General features: G+C 34.3%; 1 protein-coding gene across 3 annotated transcripts; it reads left to right on the forward strand.

Moving 5' to 3' along the window:
• Positions 1 to 2,852: 2,852 nt before the first annotated feature.
• Positions 2,853 to 12,120, forward strand: LOC18434917 (nuclear transcription factor Y subunit B-1). Of its 3 annotated transcripts, none has more exons than XM_088872433.1 (5): positions 2,853 to 3,138; positions 3,748 to 3,972; positions 4,373 to 5,906; positions 6,020 to 6,070; positions 11,588 to 12,120. In XM_088872433.1, the coding sequence occupies exons 2-3, from the start codon at positions 3,758 to 3,760 to the stop codon at positions 4,593 to 4,595; spliced, it is 438 nt and encodes a 145-aa protein (XP_088728559.1). In that variant the 5' UTR covers positions 2,853 to 3,138; positions 3,748 to 3,757; the 3' UTR covers positions 4,596 to 5,906; positions 6,020 to 6,070; positions 11,588 to 12,120. The 3 variants fall into 3 exon arrangements, with proteins under 3 accessions (XP_088728559.1, XP_088728554.1, XP_088728557.1); XM_088872428.1 differs by having other exon boundaries at positions 2,853 to 2,927; XM_088872431.1 differs by lacking the exon at positions 2,853 to 3,138 and adding an exon at positions 3,164 to 3,400.
• The last annotated feature ends 4,541 nt before the right edge of the window (positions 12,121 to 16,661 follow it).

Consider the following 16,661-nt stretch of genomic DNA (forward strand, 5'->3'; position numbering starts at 1 on the left):
TTTTTATAAAAGACAATTGTTGCATATTTGTTAGAAGGCTCCAATGTGGTGGATTTTTGCACAAATATCAAGAATTTAGGTTGAAAAAATTGGGAGAAAATAAAGAAATGACAGATCGAGGGTTTGAGCCTAAAAAAGTTCAGTTTTTTTTTCCTCTTAATATTGCCAATAATATATTTTCGTCCAAAAAGCTCTTTTAGAATTATTGTAGGTATGTGAGAGATGAATGATTTCTAACACAAGAAATAAATCAAAATATAAAATTTAATTCGATAAAGAAACAACCTATACGAGAACCAGCCGGGTTCAGCGCCAGCAAAAAGCATTGTTCAGAGTGCGCTTGGTTATTTTTGAAACGCGAGTCCCATCCCAACCCTCCTTCCCAAGCTCGACTCATGTTGGACTGATCAAATGCATGGTCTCATGTGGCAACGGACCCGGATCCGATCTAAGACATGAGGGCTAGACCCGATCCAAGTCTGGGTATGGGTTCAAAAAATGGATTTGGGGGGATTAGGCAGGGGTCCAAATCTTAAACCCAAATACTATTCAGGTCCGGGTCTGATTGGGTCCAAATTCCTAACTTTATTTTTGGGTCTGGATCCAGATCCAAATCCAGATCCTAATATATCTTTTTGGATCCAGGTTCAAATCCGGCCAGACACAAACCCGATCCCACCCAACCCAATGCCACCCCAAAATTGGTCTGGATCAATCATAGGATAGGTTATGAGTTCGTTCCTTGTTCAAATAAGTGCCAGACTCCCATTGAAGTAGGTAAAACAACAGTAGCATGTGCGGGCAGGAGTGGCTTCCTTGAGGACTCTAACAACAATACCTAGGTTATAGTTTAGACTTTTGAGGAAAATTTATTTAAATGGACGTAAGATCTACTGTATAAGATTTCCTTTAATATTTTATTGATATATTTTGTTTTAATTTCAAAATATCCATCAAAATATACATGAACAAAATAAGAATAGTTGAACAAAAGATAAAAGGTTAACTTATTGAAAAGTTAAGTGTATTTTGATTAAAAAAATTAATTTATAAGGCAAAAAATAAGTTTTATTCATGAAATCTCACTATGTACATGAAAGTAGAGATTTTGGATGCTAGGGTTGCTTGGTCATCACCGTTAAACCATTAATGGATTCCCTATAAAGAAGAAGATATTATCGTTAGAGTATTTTAAGACCTCAAATTTTGAGAACATAATTTAAAATGATGCAATCTATACTTCAAAAATAATGTCTTTAGATTGAATTGAAACTGTCCATTTTTTCAACGGTTAAATCTGATGTTTTAAAACTTGAAATCAAATTTTAGATCTGGATTTGTCAAACAAGGGAAAGTGATAATAGAAAAATATCGGTGGAATTAGGGGATTCCAAGGGTCGTAGACCCCAACTGCCCACCTATTGAACTGGATCCAAATCGACTAATACCCCTCTGAATCGCCGATTTTTAAAACCCTTTGTTAAATTGTGCTCGGTAACGAATCACCGCTTTTTAAAACCCTATGTTAAATCTTTGTTTTTGGGTAATTAAAAAAATGGCAATGGAGATTTGGGCTCCAACTTTTTGGTGAGAATGACCTCATCATAAAGCTCAAGAATACCACCGCCAAGACTCCATGCTATTCTCAAACCTTTTGTCTTAATAACTCAAAAACCAACTTCGTTTCTTAACCGGTGCTTTAAAACTCAAATCAAGAGGCGGGATCAGTCACCCATTGGACGGATCAAATTGCCAGTTCGAGGCACAAAATATTGATTCTTCTACGTGAGAATCAGTCCAAAATAACTAAATAATAATAATTATTTTTTTTAAAAAAATAAAATTTAAAATAGTGTAAAAATAAATAATATAAGTGGGAACGAGGCGATTCGGCCAATCCAAATCACCTCGTTCCTTAAACATATTCAATTGTTTGTCTAACAAAATTATGTGAGTCTATCAAAATCGGAACGATTGTTTTTAAAACACTACTTGAAAGTAAAATAAAAATGAAAAGTGTTTGATGAGTTGGCCAACTTACACTATTTTTGTGTGGATTCCCTACAAAATACATATCAAAGACATATTTTGTCAAAAATTTTAGAGTTCAATTATCTCAACTATGACAATGCGACTCCAAATCACCTGGTTCCTCGACAGATTCGATTGATTCTCTAACAAAATTAGGTGAGTCTATCAAAATCGGATAACTTCTATGTTGGTCCCAACCAACCGATTGATATTTTTCAAACCACTACTCGCAAGTAAAATGAAAAGGAAAAGTGTTTGGTGAGTAAGCAAACACACACTAATTTTGTAGCGTTCCCTTGATGTATGTTTTATCCAAAATTTTAGAGTTCAAATATCTCAACTATGACAATGATCTAAATTAACAATTTTTTTTTTTCAAAAAATATAAATATTATCTTTCAAAATCCTTTCTTCACCGTCGTCTTAGAGATGGATGTTAGATAGACAAGGGACCAAACTGAGTCGAGTGTTTCACCAAAACCGTATCTAAATGAAAATATCCATCACGAGATTACAAAATAAATGCAAAAATTTCAAAAACCTAGAAAATCCTCAAGAGCATCTCTTTATTCCCGCGGGAGTACGCGCTTACTATTAAATGTTAACGCATGCATCTTATTTATGAGAATTGAGAAGAAAATGTTATTCTTAGTCACTAATAAAATTTGAGGCTGCCCCGGTCAATGGGGATTATCCTCCGCGTATCCAAAAGGAGACATTTTCCTGATTAATGGCTATTTAAATTTTAAAATCTGAAACCCTTATAGGACAAGAAAAAAAAAAAAACCAGAATAAGTTGCAGAAAAAAGAACAGAGATCTTGTGGACGTGTCTTGCAGCGAAAATCAACGGCCCTGATCTTCTTTATTTCTCTTTCCCCTTATTTTGCTCCGTTAGGTGATCTCTTTCTCCTTCATCTGATGAAAAAAATGATCATTATCTTAAATATTTATTGTTTTTGATGAGTTTCTTCTATTTATTTATGCATTTTATGGAGCATAATTTTCTTTACATTTTGTCAAAATAATCATTATTTAAATCTCAGAACGCAGATCACTGGCAAGGATTTTTTGCACGTTTTTAGAATCACAATTTTTGCTTTTCCTAGGCATGTTATGGGGTGGTTTCTTTTTGTTAATTTTCTGCATTGTTTTGTATTTCATTCTTGTCAGTTTTCAATTCGAAATCTCTCTCTCTCCCTCTCCCTCTCCCTCTCCCATAAAGTTCAATAGTCAAATGCAATGAATATGTTCCATTACATATCCAAAGAAAAAATGGGTTCCGCCATTAAAAGTTTAAGCTATTAGCTGCCCCCATTTAGTCTAAATTCTCATCTTCCAATCTTTTCCTTCATTTTTTTTAAGGGTTTGGTATGTTCATTCCCTATTGTATTTAGATTTCTCTTGTTTCTTTTTGGGAAATTACTGTCTTTGTGAATTTAACAAGTATTCAATCCTATTTTCTGGGTTTTTTTTTTTTTTTTCTTTTCTTATGTTATATAGTTTCTATATTATCAAATTCAAATACTCTAGTCATTTGACTGTTTCTTAATTTTATCCTTTTCTTCCCCAAATTCAATAGGTTAGGGCAACTATTATATATAAGTTATTAATTTCTTGTGCCTTTTTCTTCCTGGAACTCAACAGGCTCATCCACCATTACTTGATTTATTCATAACTATAGTAACTGTTATTTATTTATTTATTTTTTTTTTTAGGGCTTAATTCATGGCTGACACTGGTAGTCCTGGTAGCCCTGAGAGCCCCCATTCAAGCGAACATACTTCTCAATCCAATGTAAGAGATCAGGACCGATATCTTCCGATCGCAAACATCAGTCGAATAATGAAGAAGGTTATACCGGCTAATGGAAAGATTGCGAAAGATGCCAAAGAGACTGTCCAAGAATGTGTATCAGAATTCATTAGTTTCATTACTAGCGAGTAAGTGAATTCATTCATATTTGTTCGCTTCATGTTCTTTTTGTTCTTTTTAATAGGGATTCATGTGTTCTTGTTGTAGTATTCATGTATTATTTCAATTCATTGTTTTTTAATAGGTATTTATGGTTGTGCTTGGCTTGGTTTTATTTTCTTATTTGTTAATTCATTGGGGTTCCTTTGTTTTTTTTGAAATTTAGTGGTTCTTTCGTTTCTTTTCAAATTTTATGGGGCTTTACTTTTGGATTAGTCTCCTATGTTTTTGGGTTATGTGGGTCTGGGTTTGTTTCTTTACTGAATTGTTTTTTACCCTGTTTGTTTTTACAGATATTCATTGTTTATTTTTGTGGTTTTTGTCTCTTGGGATTGTATATTAAAATTAAATTTGTGTTTCGTGATACAGGGCAAGTGATAAGTGCCAAAGAGAAAAGAGGAAGACCATTAACGGTGATGATCTTTTATGGGCAATGGGCACATTGGGGTTTGAGGATTACATTGATCCACTTAAGATCTATTTACAGATCTATAGAGAGGTATGCTTTTTTCACAAATTCGGTCTAGAATTTGTGTTCCATTGGTGGGAATGGCAAAGACATACATTTTCTAAAACCCCCAAATTTCAATAGGACCTTTATGAGTTTGTAAGAATGGAAGTGTGTCTATGCTAGATTTTCAATGACACTTGATTCTTGTTTACATATTTTCTGGAGTTCTCAATATGGGTTTTCTGATTGATTAGAAGGACCATTAGGTTTATGTTTTGGTGTTGCATTTGATTCATGGCAATTGTAATTAATGTCTCAATAGTCTATAGAAAAAGAAAAGGAAAATGCTACAAGTGAATTGAGAAATTCAAGAGTGGTTAAAAGTAATTTGATATTGTAGGATTGTGGCCATATATTTTGCAGAATTGAACCTTACCATTTCTGAAAATAGGCTTTGAAAGAAATGTCAAGAATCTTGGACTAGTTGCATGACTATTTGCTAAGATTAACTACTAATTTCTGAAAATAATCTTCTTGCTTCTCCGTGAAATTTATCCAAGTAATGTGCGCCAATCATCAGTGGGTTTAAAACTTTCCAAGTGACTGGGAATGGCACCCACCCTTATAATATAGGCAGGACCATAGGACTTGATCACTATTATGAATAGACTGTATGGAGTGCTTGTCATCTAATAAAGTTTTATTACTTTGAGTTTTATGTTCTTGAGCCTCACCTATAATCTTTATGTACATTAGGACAAAGTTTGATGGTCCGAGGTTAACTCTAGAAATGGTCATGTAGAACTAAAGTTCAATTGTTTAGAAGTTCTTAGAGTGGAATATGCTAATGCTTATTCTACTACCTGTCTTCATGGGCTTTCTCTTGTTTGCGTCTTGGCCAATAAGTTTCTTGGCCAATAAGTTTGTTAGTTTATATGCAGTTGAAATCTGTGGTAAACCTCTCTTTCAACTTAAAGAGATGTATATGTTGACACTTAACAATCACGAGTATGTTTAACATAATGGTCTTATTCAAAAGGTATTGGGGATTTTAATAAAAGTTGGGATGTTCTTTCACAGTCACAAGGATTTTGGTGTTTTAGTCATTTTCCAGAAGAAATAAATGATTGTTGAATAGTATAACTATTATCTTCTATTTTACTTCTGAGGAACTAATCATAGTTTGTCTTTTTGTTTTGTTGGTGTAACTTTTTTCGATGGGATTTCAGATGGAGGTATGTGTTTCCATTTATTTCTTAGATATGTTTCCTAGAGATAACTTGTGCGTGTTATTAAGGTTTGTCCTTTTGATGGACAAAGCAATCTTATTTTCCTTATTTCGTAGTTTGGGGTTCTCTATTTCTGTAGGGGGACACTAAGGGTTCTTCGAAAGCTGGGGAGCAGTCTGGGAAGAAAGACAATGTTGGAGTGCCAACAGGTTCAAACATTCCGGTAAAGACCAATTTTGTGTATTACATTGTAATGATAGTACTTCGTATTTATTCCTCATTTATTCTTGAATTAAATTTAATGGGATTGCTATCTGTGTATTTGTTGGATTGCAGCTTGGGTACCAGGGACAATATGACCCAGGAATGGATTATATAAACTCACAGGTATGTGGTGATTTCAATGTTCTGGTTCCTTTGTCTATTCTGAAGGTGAAGAAGCCCAAGAATGTCATGCATCAGATAAAACTGCAAAACAATGTCAAACTGTGGTTTTCTCATCCTAAATCAATTTTCTCTTAACCAATTGATTAAGAATGCAAGTAGTATCAGAAATTGATGTTGCCTAGGTATGACACAAGTGAAGTGCCTTTGGCATTTTTGGGAGGGAAAATGCATGGCTTCAACCATAGTGACCACTTGGTGCACCACCTGCCTTCTAAGTAGACAGCAATGACATTTACTTTCAAAACCTGTTGTTTTGTTGGAACCTTCTGTTTAGATTCTTTGACCCGTGTAATTTCGTCTGTGGATTTTAGAGCGAGCTTGACTCTCCGTATATAGATGTCTATAAGAGTTCAGTATAGACGATGATCCTAATGAACTTGGAATGTAGTTTAAGCAAAGTTGTTTTGCTCAGCTTCATAAATTGGGGATACAATGGGGCTGCACATAATAGGATGGACCTCTATCCAATGCTTGACCTTGGAGAAGCTATGCCTTTAATGTTTTCATTTTTGTCATACCCCACAAATTGCACTTTTTGCTTTTGATTTTGGTATTTGACTATTTGGAATGCTTACATAACATATGGAGTCGTGGACTTAAAAAACTGCGAAATATTCGATCTTATACATCACTGCCAATGAGAAACTTCATTTTCTTTGTGCTAATGGCACTTGATTATTTGATGACATGGTTCATGACTCCTTGGGAATATTCCTTTAAAAATTGAAGTTGTACGCCCTTTTGAGAAGTACCTCAACTTGCTCTTTGCTTCACCATATTGTTGAGCACTGTCTGCAAAAGTCATTTGCCTCCAAGTACAATTTACACAACATAACTTATGGAACTTATCTGACATATATTTTCCAGTTACTTGGTGTGAAGAGTGAAGTGTTGACTTGATGATTTATTTCTAAAGGAAAAATTAGATTTTTTTTATCAAAATTGAAAATTTTCAAGGCCATGGTAGTAGGGATGTTTCACCAAAATTCATGTGCTGTGTGTGTGTATGTGTGAACTGCGCATGAATGGGAAAGATGCACCTCATCCATAGCAAAATGTCTTTTCTGCTCTTGATCGGTGCTGTTATTACTACTATTTCTCGAAAGTCCATCCATTGGATCCGTTCTTCTATGGTCCTGTTGGAATCCGTCTCTGATAAGGAAAAATAACTCTCCAGTCCACTTCAAGGGCCCCCCTCATTGGTTCAACCACTAGTATGTCATAGATTTCCCATTTTCACAGGGTTTTTCCTAATTGCTCCACATAAACAGAGGCTACATCTCTACCAAGAGCCTGAAATACAAAATTTTACATTTCTTTCACTTTCATTGATCAATTTCACACACAGGATGAGGATTCTTGGTACTAAATTGAGAAGAGAGACCTTTAGAGAAAATGTGAACAGCCCTTTCTTAATGATATCCCTAATGCAGAGTGAACCAGTGGGGTTAATCCAATTCTCTTGATTACCTTAGATTCCATACCCATATATTGCCTTCGGAGTTCTTCACCAATTTCAAAACCAGTTTGACCATCCTTGGATATGCAATGTACCATCATATCTTTTTCTTTTTCCCCTTTTTTTCTCTGTTTGCCTGTGGGGGAGATTTTTTTGGGGGTGGGGGTGGGGGTGAGGGGTTTGGAGGTGGAGTGGTACATAAGCCAACTTTCCAGATTTAGAACGGCAGAAAGTTATGGATTTTTGAAATCCTCCCCACCCATGAACAGTACCTGATTTTAACTTTTTATGACTCTTTAATTCTATGTGGGGGTAATTTCTTTGTTTTCCAGAAAATAGTGCCTGTTTTTCTAAACGTTCTCTTGCAACAACCCCTAAATGACGGGTTTTGAAATCTTCTCCATTCCAAATTGGTTCAGCCTACTGTTGGAGTCCATCCTCAAGATCTCAAACTAGCTTTTATAGAAGTCCTTCATGCTTCTTCGGATAACCAATCTCTTAAGACATGCTGAACTTAAAGCTAGAAGTTCCCTAAGCTTAGCAACGTACCCAGAATTACCTAGTGTTGCTAGGCAGACTGCAATTATATCCAAGATCACAAGCAACAAAGGCCTGCACAAGACTCTATGAAAATGACAAACTTCATGAAAAGAAGAAGCTGTGCACCATTACACCCTACTTCATAAAAAGAGTAAATATATGTAGTCCTTACAAAACAATCCTAGATCATTGGATGTCACTATTCAAGAGCTTTATAATTTTCTTTATGGACCTGTAGATTTTGGCAGCATGAACTTTGAAAATACGAAATATTTAACCTTGAATAATAGATGGGGATTTCTAGTGTTCATTTATTTGCTCTGGGACTCTTCATTTATATGCTGTCATAGCTTTGGAAATTCTTCATTTACTAACGATTAAACTCTTAACCTTCGAAAAGTTCTTTGAGAGTTTGACATCTGTAACACCTGAGGATTTTCTAGAGGATGTACTTTTACTAGGCCTAGGTGGATAAATTACCTATAAACAGTGTTCCAAAAAACACCAGGCAAATGCCTAGGTGGCCGGGGGGTCTTGGCCACCCAGCCCCAAAGCAGCTGCCCAGAACTTGGGCAGCCTAGGACCTAGGTTGAAGAATAGGGGCATGGGGCAAGGGAATATGAATATACATCTAAAAATAATAAAAACCCCATAATCCAAAAATTCCAAACCATTTTTATATTTGTAATAGATAGACTACTAGAACAAAAAAAAATATAATATAATAGTAATCAACAAATTAGTAATACAAGCAAAATCCATAATCCATACTCCATAGATCATACTCCATCCTCCATATTTCATATCATTCCATAATCCCTATTTCTATACAATGACAACCATACAAACATACGTCAAGTGTCTTCAATAATCATAAAAAAAGTAGGGTAAGCCTCATCATATGCATCAGATTCGAGGCCATCATTATCAATGTCATCTCCCTCTTCAACATAATGCTCTTCGTCCTTTGTGTCTTCTGAATCTTCCTCTTCCTCTTCCTCTTCAACCTCCCACTTATTCTATACAGATAAGGCCATAGGAGTCTTGGCCGCTCTACCTGGTGCCTCTTCACCCTTTTCTTGCTTTTTGTGTTTCATTGAACTCAAGTATTGCTTAATCTCCTTCCTGGTAGCCTCAGAAATATTTTTACACAGGGCAACATCCCTCTTAATACCGGCAAAGTATATCTTGAATCGGTAAATACCCATTAGTACCCTTTCCACAATAATTACACCTTATACGATTTTTGTCATTCAGATTCGGATTATAATCATACTCCAATCCAGATCACCACTTGTAGATGAACCTGGAGAACCTTTTCTGATTTTACTAAATTCATATATTGTATAATCTCATCCTTAATAACTTCAAGAACCTTTTTACAAGAAACAATATTCTCTTTAATACCGGCATGGTGTTTCTTAAATCGCTTAATACCCCCTATTGGTATATTTTTTACAAAATTTACACCTTATGCATTTTTTATCGTTCAGTTTCAAGTTATAACTATGCTTCCAACCCGGATCACTACTTCTTGTTCTGGTTTCAACAACCAGATATAGACTTATCTAAATGACAAGGCTTTTGTTCCTGATTGTGTTTTACCGAACTCATATATTGCTTAATGTCCTCTCTGATAGCTTCAAGAATATTTTTACAAAGGGCAACATTCCCCATAATACCGGCAATGTGTTTTTTGAACCAGTTTATACCCCCATTATTATCTTTTTCGCAATAATTATATCTTATACAATTTCTGTCATTTGGATTTGGGTTATAACCATACTTCCAACTCGGACCACCACTTGTAGAAGAACCCGAAGAAGGCATTGAAATAATTAATAAATCTTAAATATGAATATTTTTAACTAATTTTACTGCTCGATCTTCAATCTTCAATGTTTAAGATGTTTCCTGATCTCAAATACTTCCCAAAAACCCTCTAATAAGCTTAAAAAATCATCAAAATCAAATCCAAACCAAAAGAAGATTTTTGGATCGATTTTCAAAAAACCCTAAAATACATGATCAATCTCTTAGAAAAGTACAAAAATGATTTTAAATTTTCTTTTCTACTCTAAAGGTAAACAAAAGGGTTTAGGGCACACAATAACCTAAACCTCCCCTTTTCTCTGCTGCCATTTCCGGCTGGGCAGGGCGCATCACCCAAGCCTAGGTGGGTTTCCTGAGCGGGTCGCCTAGGGACTCCCCACCCAGGACACCCGCTTAGGCGCTATGTAGGCTGCTTTTTTATTCACTGACTATAAAATTGCCCATAAGTGTGCACAGCTGATAATGGGGCCACCTAGCTTGAGTGACTCCAAGTCCATATCATTTTGAAGACTTTGGCAAAGGTGATAATGGATATTCTGGGGTGGTGGAAAAAATGTAAATAAAGCAATTTTTAATTATTGAAAAGAAGAGATGAATGGGGTTGAGGTCAAGGTGGTAGCACCACCTGTGACTTAATTACTGGTCTTGGTTTCCATTACTACCAATGTTAACCTCTTTCGAAAACTACTGACTGTTTCTTAAATTGCCAACCCATTCACTACTAACAGTTAACGTTAAAGGCTCACATAAAAGCTAAGGTTTCTAGACACCCATGTCCTTAAATTTATAAAAAAAAGTTGTTTTTGCTTCTGTTCTAGACTGTCTAACCTCTTCAATGCAGGCATGTAACATAAGTGTAAATGTATTTATGTTTCAGGTTGTAACTCTCTAATCCATGGCACTCAGTAAGATTCATAGCTCACTTCAATATGGCACATAAACTGTCATTATGTGCTTGTCAATTTTGTGTAGGTGACTTAGAATGTGAATTGGGTATTGTTGGTTAACTAAGAGAAATTCTTTGTCTTGAAGATAATTAGTTTGGTACAATGAATAAACTACTTATCATTTCCCTAGAGATCCATTTATAGTTTTGTATGTTAGTTTTATATAAACCTTCTTTCCACCATTCAAAATGTAAAATAAAAATAGAATATGCTGTCATGTCTATGCAACACAGAAGTTTTCTCATAGGAATTTGATACATTAAGGTAGTGTGAAGTGATTATGGCAGTGTTAAACTAGGTTTCCGTTCGCTGATTAAATGCATCCGTCTCGGAGTGATTTTGGTGGACATTATGGACGAGTCATAAACCACCACTACATCACACCTCCTCATATACTTATTCATTGCAAAATGCAGTGAATCCATTGTGATTTAGAAAGGAAGATAAATGTTTCTATCTTTTTATTCTTTTTTTCCTGATTAGTAGAAAGGACATTCTACATTCCTTATTTAGTTAGGGATTGTATTGGCTTTGAATTTACGGTGTACTTGATAATTGGATTGTTCATATTTAAGGCTGACCTTCCCATGCTCTCACAGATGAGTGCTAATACCCTCATCTATAGTAATTAATGATTCACCTTTTTATACAAAACTAAGCGGAGAATTTTCCATTCAGATATTCAGAAGCCAATGAGTAATTTTGGAGCAGCCTTCTTTCGAGGAATACAGTTTGACATCCTGGAACAGTCTTATAGCAATGATGCACTACATGTACTTACCTTTTACCAATTTTTAAACTTTTTAAAAGGCGATCCCATAATAGATAATCCCAAACTTTTCTTCTCACTCCACTCTATTTTTGGATCTTATCTTTTTACGTATTTCTCATTTCATTTTTTGGATCTATATGTATGGTTCGAAGCCACTTTGTCCAGGTATACACCAACATTGTGGCGAATTTTTTAGCTTGACTTTTGTCATTTTTTTTGTTAAATTCCACCCTCATCTGTGGCATAAACAAGCCTTGACATTGTCTTTAAGAGGTATCTTAATTTTATATACTATGTGGGAATACTGTAAGAAGCAATAAGGTAAATTGATGGACTTCCAATTTTGTCTGATTGTGACTAAAGTAGCATTGATGATAATCAACTATGTAAAAAACATGGGGTGGCCCTATTTTAATGAAGATGACTGTTATTTCCCGCATTTGGTTTGTTCATACTTGATATTGTGTTGATTGATCATGCTTTGATTTTTCTGCCATTTACAATTAATAAAAGCTATCCATTATTTTGGTTATTTTATTGGTGATCCAGGAGTTATTGGCAGTGAGAATTGCTATTGGTACCTACAATTTTCTATAAGCACTCATATGCATGGGTGGAATCTAGCCATCACTTTTTTTGCGATATTTCCACCCATGTTTTAAGTGAAAATATCAAATACAATAGGTGCAGAGCAATATCCTAGAAACTTGTGAGCTTTTAGATACTTTTATTTCTTTTGATGGGCAGCTTGGATTTTTTTCTTCTTTTTTTATAAGCTTGGGGGGAAGGGGGCGGGGGGGGGGGGGGGAGGGGCAATTGTAAGACAGACATTTTGAAAATCAAATAGATCTATAATATATGAAAATCTTGAAAATGGGCGGTCACATACTATTGTGCAAGATGCAGTATTTCAAGGACTCAAAAATTTTTTTTTTTTTTCATATTCATACATATCAATGTCGAGATGATCGATTAGAGGCCTTATTCAATATTAAAACTACATTTCCGTTAGATATTTGAGGTGCATATGTGATTCTATATTTTAAAATTGCAACTTTATATAAACTTTTCCATATATATATATATATATATATATATATGGAAAAGAGTGGATTAGCCCACTAGGTCATATGAACATATGAGCCCAACGGTTCAGATTGAATTTGGGCCGATTTAACGATCACAGATGTCTGGTAGTGTTTGAATTTTATTTATTTTTCTACAGATTCAAATCACTTGAAATTTTAGGTGTCTATTCTACTCGTCAAGCTGCACTTAATAAAAATATAAAAAAAATTATTCGAAAAAAATGAAATGATCAAAATACCCCCCAAAATATTTTGGGGATATTTAGATCAGTTTATTTTATGTAAAATAATTTTTTTATATTTTTCGAAATTACACACTCCTAGAATTTCAAGTGATTTTGATTTGTAGAAAAAAAACTAAAATTCAAATACTACCAGACTTTCGTGATCGTCAGATCAGCTTAGATTCAATTTGAAACGTTGGGCTCATATGTTCATATGAGCTAGTGGGCTAATCCCATCTTTTCATATATACATAAGGACTTTCTAAAGTTAACAACCACTAAAATTACATACTTTCAAGTTAGAGAGCCTTGTGAACCATATTTTTATTTTTACTACCCCTATATTATTTGAAAACCAAAGAATATAGAATGACATTTTGGACTTTTTACTTGAAATTTAAAACTCTCTCACACGCCTTTTTATTCTTTCTTTCACTCTCCTTGTTGTCCCCCATCCTCTCTCTTTATCTCTCTCCTTTCCCTCCCCCATCATTGCTCTCTTTGACCGTAATCTCTCATATGGGATCAAGAGAGAGAAAGAGAGAAATAATAAGAAGGAAGACAACAAGGAGAGAGAAATAATAGGAAGGGGGGCAACAAAGAGAAAAAAATAATAGGAAGGGGGATAACAAGGAGAGAGAAATAATATGTAGGGGGATAACAAGGAGAGAGAAATAATAAAAAGAGAGATAAATAATAAATAATAGGAAGGGAGATAACAATGAGAGAGAAATAATAGAAAAGGGGATAACAATGAGAGATAAATAATAAATAATAGGAAGGAAGACAGAAATGACAGGGAAATAAGAAAGAGGACAACAAGAAGAGATAAATAGTAAGAAAGGGAATATGAAAGAGGACAGAAAGGAGAGAGAAATAATAAATAACAGGAAGGTGGAGAGCAAGGAGAGAGAATTAATAATAAGTAGGATTGCAAAGAGAGGGAAAAGAGAAATAATAGGAAGGAAGACAACGATGAGAGGGAAATAGGAAAGAGGACAACAATGAAAGGGAAATAGGAAAGAGGACAACAAGGAGAGATAAATAATAGGAAATGGAACAACAAGGAGAGATAAATAATAGGAAGAGGACAACAAGGAGAGAAATAATAGGAAGGGGGACAGCAAGAGAGAGAAATAATAAATAATAGGAAGGAGGACAACAAAGAGAGAGAAATAATAAATAATAGGAAGAAGGACAGTAAGGAGAGAGAAATAATAGGAAAGATGACTACAAAGAGAGGGAAAAGAAAAATAATAGGAAGGAGGACAACAATGGCAAGGAAATAATAGGAAACGAGACAGCAATGACAAGGAAATAATATGAAAGGGGACAGCAATGGGAAGGAAATAATATGAAGGGAGACAACAATGAGAGAGAAATAATAAATTATATGAAGGAGGACGCAAGGAGAGAGAAATAATAAGAAGGTGGACATTATGAGAAGGAAATAATAGGAAAGGGGATAGAAAGGAGAGAGAAATAATAAATTATAAGGAGCACAGCAAGGAGAGATAAATAATAGGAAGGTGGAAAGCAATGTAGGAGCAAGGAAAGAGAAATAATAGGAACGGGAACAGGAGAGAGAAATAATAGGAGCAAAGAGAGAGAAAAATAAGAACAATAAGAGCAAGGCGAGAGAAATAATAAGAAAGGGACATGAGAGAAAAATAATATGAAAGGGGCAGCAAGGAGAGAGAGCAAGGAAAGAGAAATAATAGGAAGGGGGACAAGAGAGAAAAATAATAGGAGCAAGGAGAGAAAAATAATAAGAAGGGGGACAGGAGAGAAAAATAATAAAAAAGGGGACAGGAGAGAGAAATAATAGAAAGGGAAATATGAGAGAAAAATAATAAGAATGGGCCCACAAGGAGAGAGAAATAATAGGAAGGGGACAAGGAGAGAGAAAGAGAGAAATAGTAAGAAGGGGGATAAAAGGGGAGAGAGAAATAATAGGAAGGAAACAAGGAGAGAGAAAGAGAGAAATAGTAAGAAGAGGAATAAAAGGAGAAGAAAGAAGATGAAGGAGACAACAATGAGAGAGAAAGAATAGGAATGAGCACAACAAAGAGCGAGAAGATGGGGGACATTAAGGAGAAAGAAAAATAGGAAGGAGACAATAATGACAGAGAAGATGGTGGACAACAAGGAGAGAGAAGATGGAGGACAAGGAGAGAAAAAATAAAGAGGACAACACGAAGAAAGATGATGGGGAACAACAAGGAGAGAAAATGAGAGATAAAGAGAGAGAGAGGATGGGGATAACAAGGAGGGATAAATAATAAGAATGCGAGTGTGAGACAGAAGAGATTTAAACTTTAAAATTCAAATTTTTACAAGTTTAAAAGTAAAAGGTCTTCAAGTAATATAGAGGCAGTAAAAGGAAAAATACAATTCACAAGGGTCTCTAACTTGAACCTATATAATTTGAGGTCCAATTAACCTTAGAATATCCCATATATATATATATATATATATATATATATATATATATATATATATATATATATATATATATATATATATATATATATATATATATATATATATATATATATATGATCCTATGAGATCCACTCAAAGCCATATGTATAGACCTTAAAGGACCATCAATAAATTTGTCACAGATCTTTAAAAAAGTCAAGTGTCACATCCATGTGATAACTTTTTTAGAGATCTATACCAAATTTAATGGTGATCCTTGGAAGTCTTACACACATGAGTGTGGGAGGGTATCATAGGATCATTACTTATATATATATATATATATATATATATATATATATATATATATATATATATATATATATATATATATATATATATATATATATATATATATGGGATTAGCTCACAAGCTCATATAAACATATGAGCCCAACGGCTTAGATTGAATTTGAGCCGATCTGACGATCAAGGATATCCGGTAGTGTTTGAATATTAGTTTTTTTTTCTACAAATCCAAATCACTTGAAATTCTAGGCATGTGTTTATAAAAAATTGTTGAATCTTTGAAAATATCAAAAAAATATTTTACATGAAATAAAATGTCCAAATATTACAGGACATTTTGGTCATTTTATTTTTTTTGAATAATTTTTTTTATATTTTTATTAGGTGCGCCTTGCTGAGAATAATACATACCTAAAATTTCAAGTGATTTGGATTTGTAGAAAAAAAATAAAATTTAAACACTACCGGACATCTTTGATCGTCAGATCGATCCAAATTTAATCTGAACCATTGTGCTCATGTGTTCATATGAGCTAGTGGGCTACTTCCAGCTTTTTCATATCTATATATATATATATATATATATATGGATTTTCTAAGGTTAACAACCTCTAAAATTACATAGTTTCAAGTTAGAGAGCCTTGTGAGCTGTATTTTTTTTTTACTACCCCTATATTACTTGAAAACCAAAGAATATAGAATGATATTTTGGACTTTTTATTTGAAATTTAAAACTCTCTCACACGCCTTCCTATTCTTTCTTTCTCTCTCCTTGTTGTCCCCCATCCTCTCTCTCTCTTTATTTCTCTCCTTTCCCTCCCCCATCATCGCTCTTTTTTACCGTAATCTATCATATGGGATCAAGAGAGAGAAAGAGAGAAATAATAGGAAACGAGACAACAAGGAGAGAGAAATAATAAAAAAGTGGACAACA

Source organism: Amborella trichopoda, chromosome 1 (genome assembly GCF_054954075.1).
Source record: "Amborella trichopoda isolate Santa Cruz 75 chromosome 1, AtrichopodaSantaCruz75HAP2 v2.0, whole genome shotgun sequence".
Lineage (NCBI taxonomy): Eukaryota > Viridiplantae > Streptophyta > Magnoliopsida > Amborellales > Amborellaceae > Amborella > Amborella trichopoda.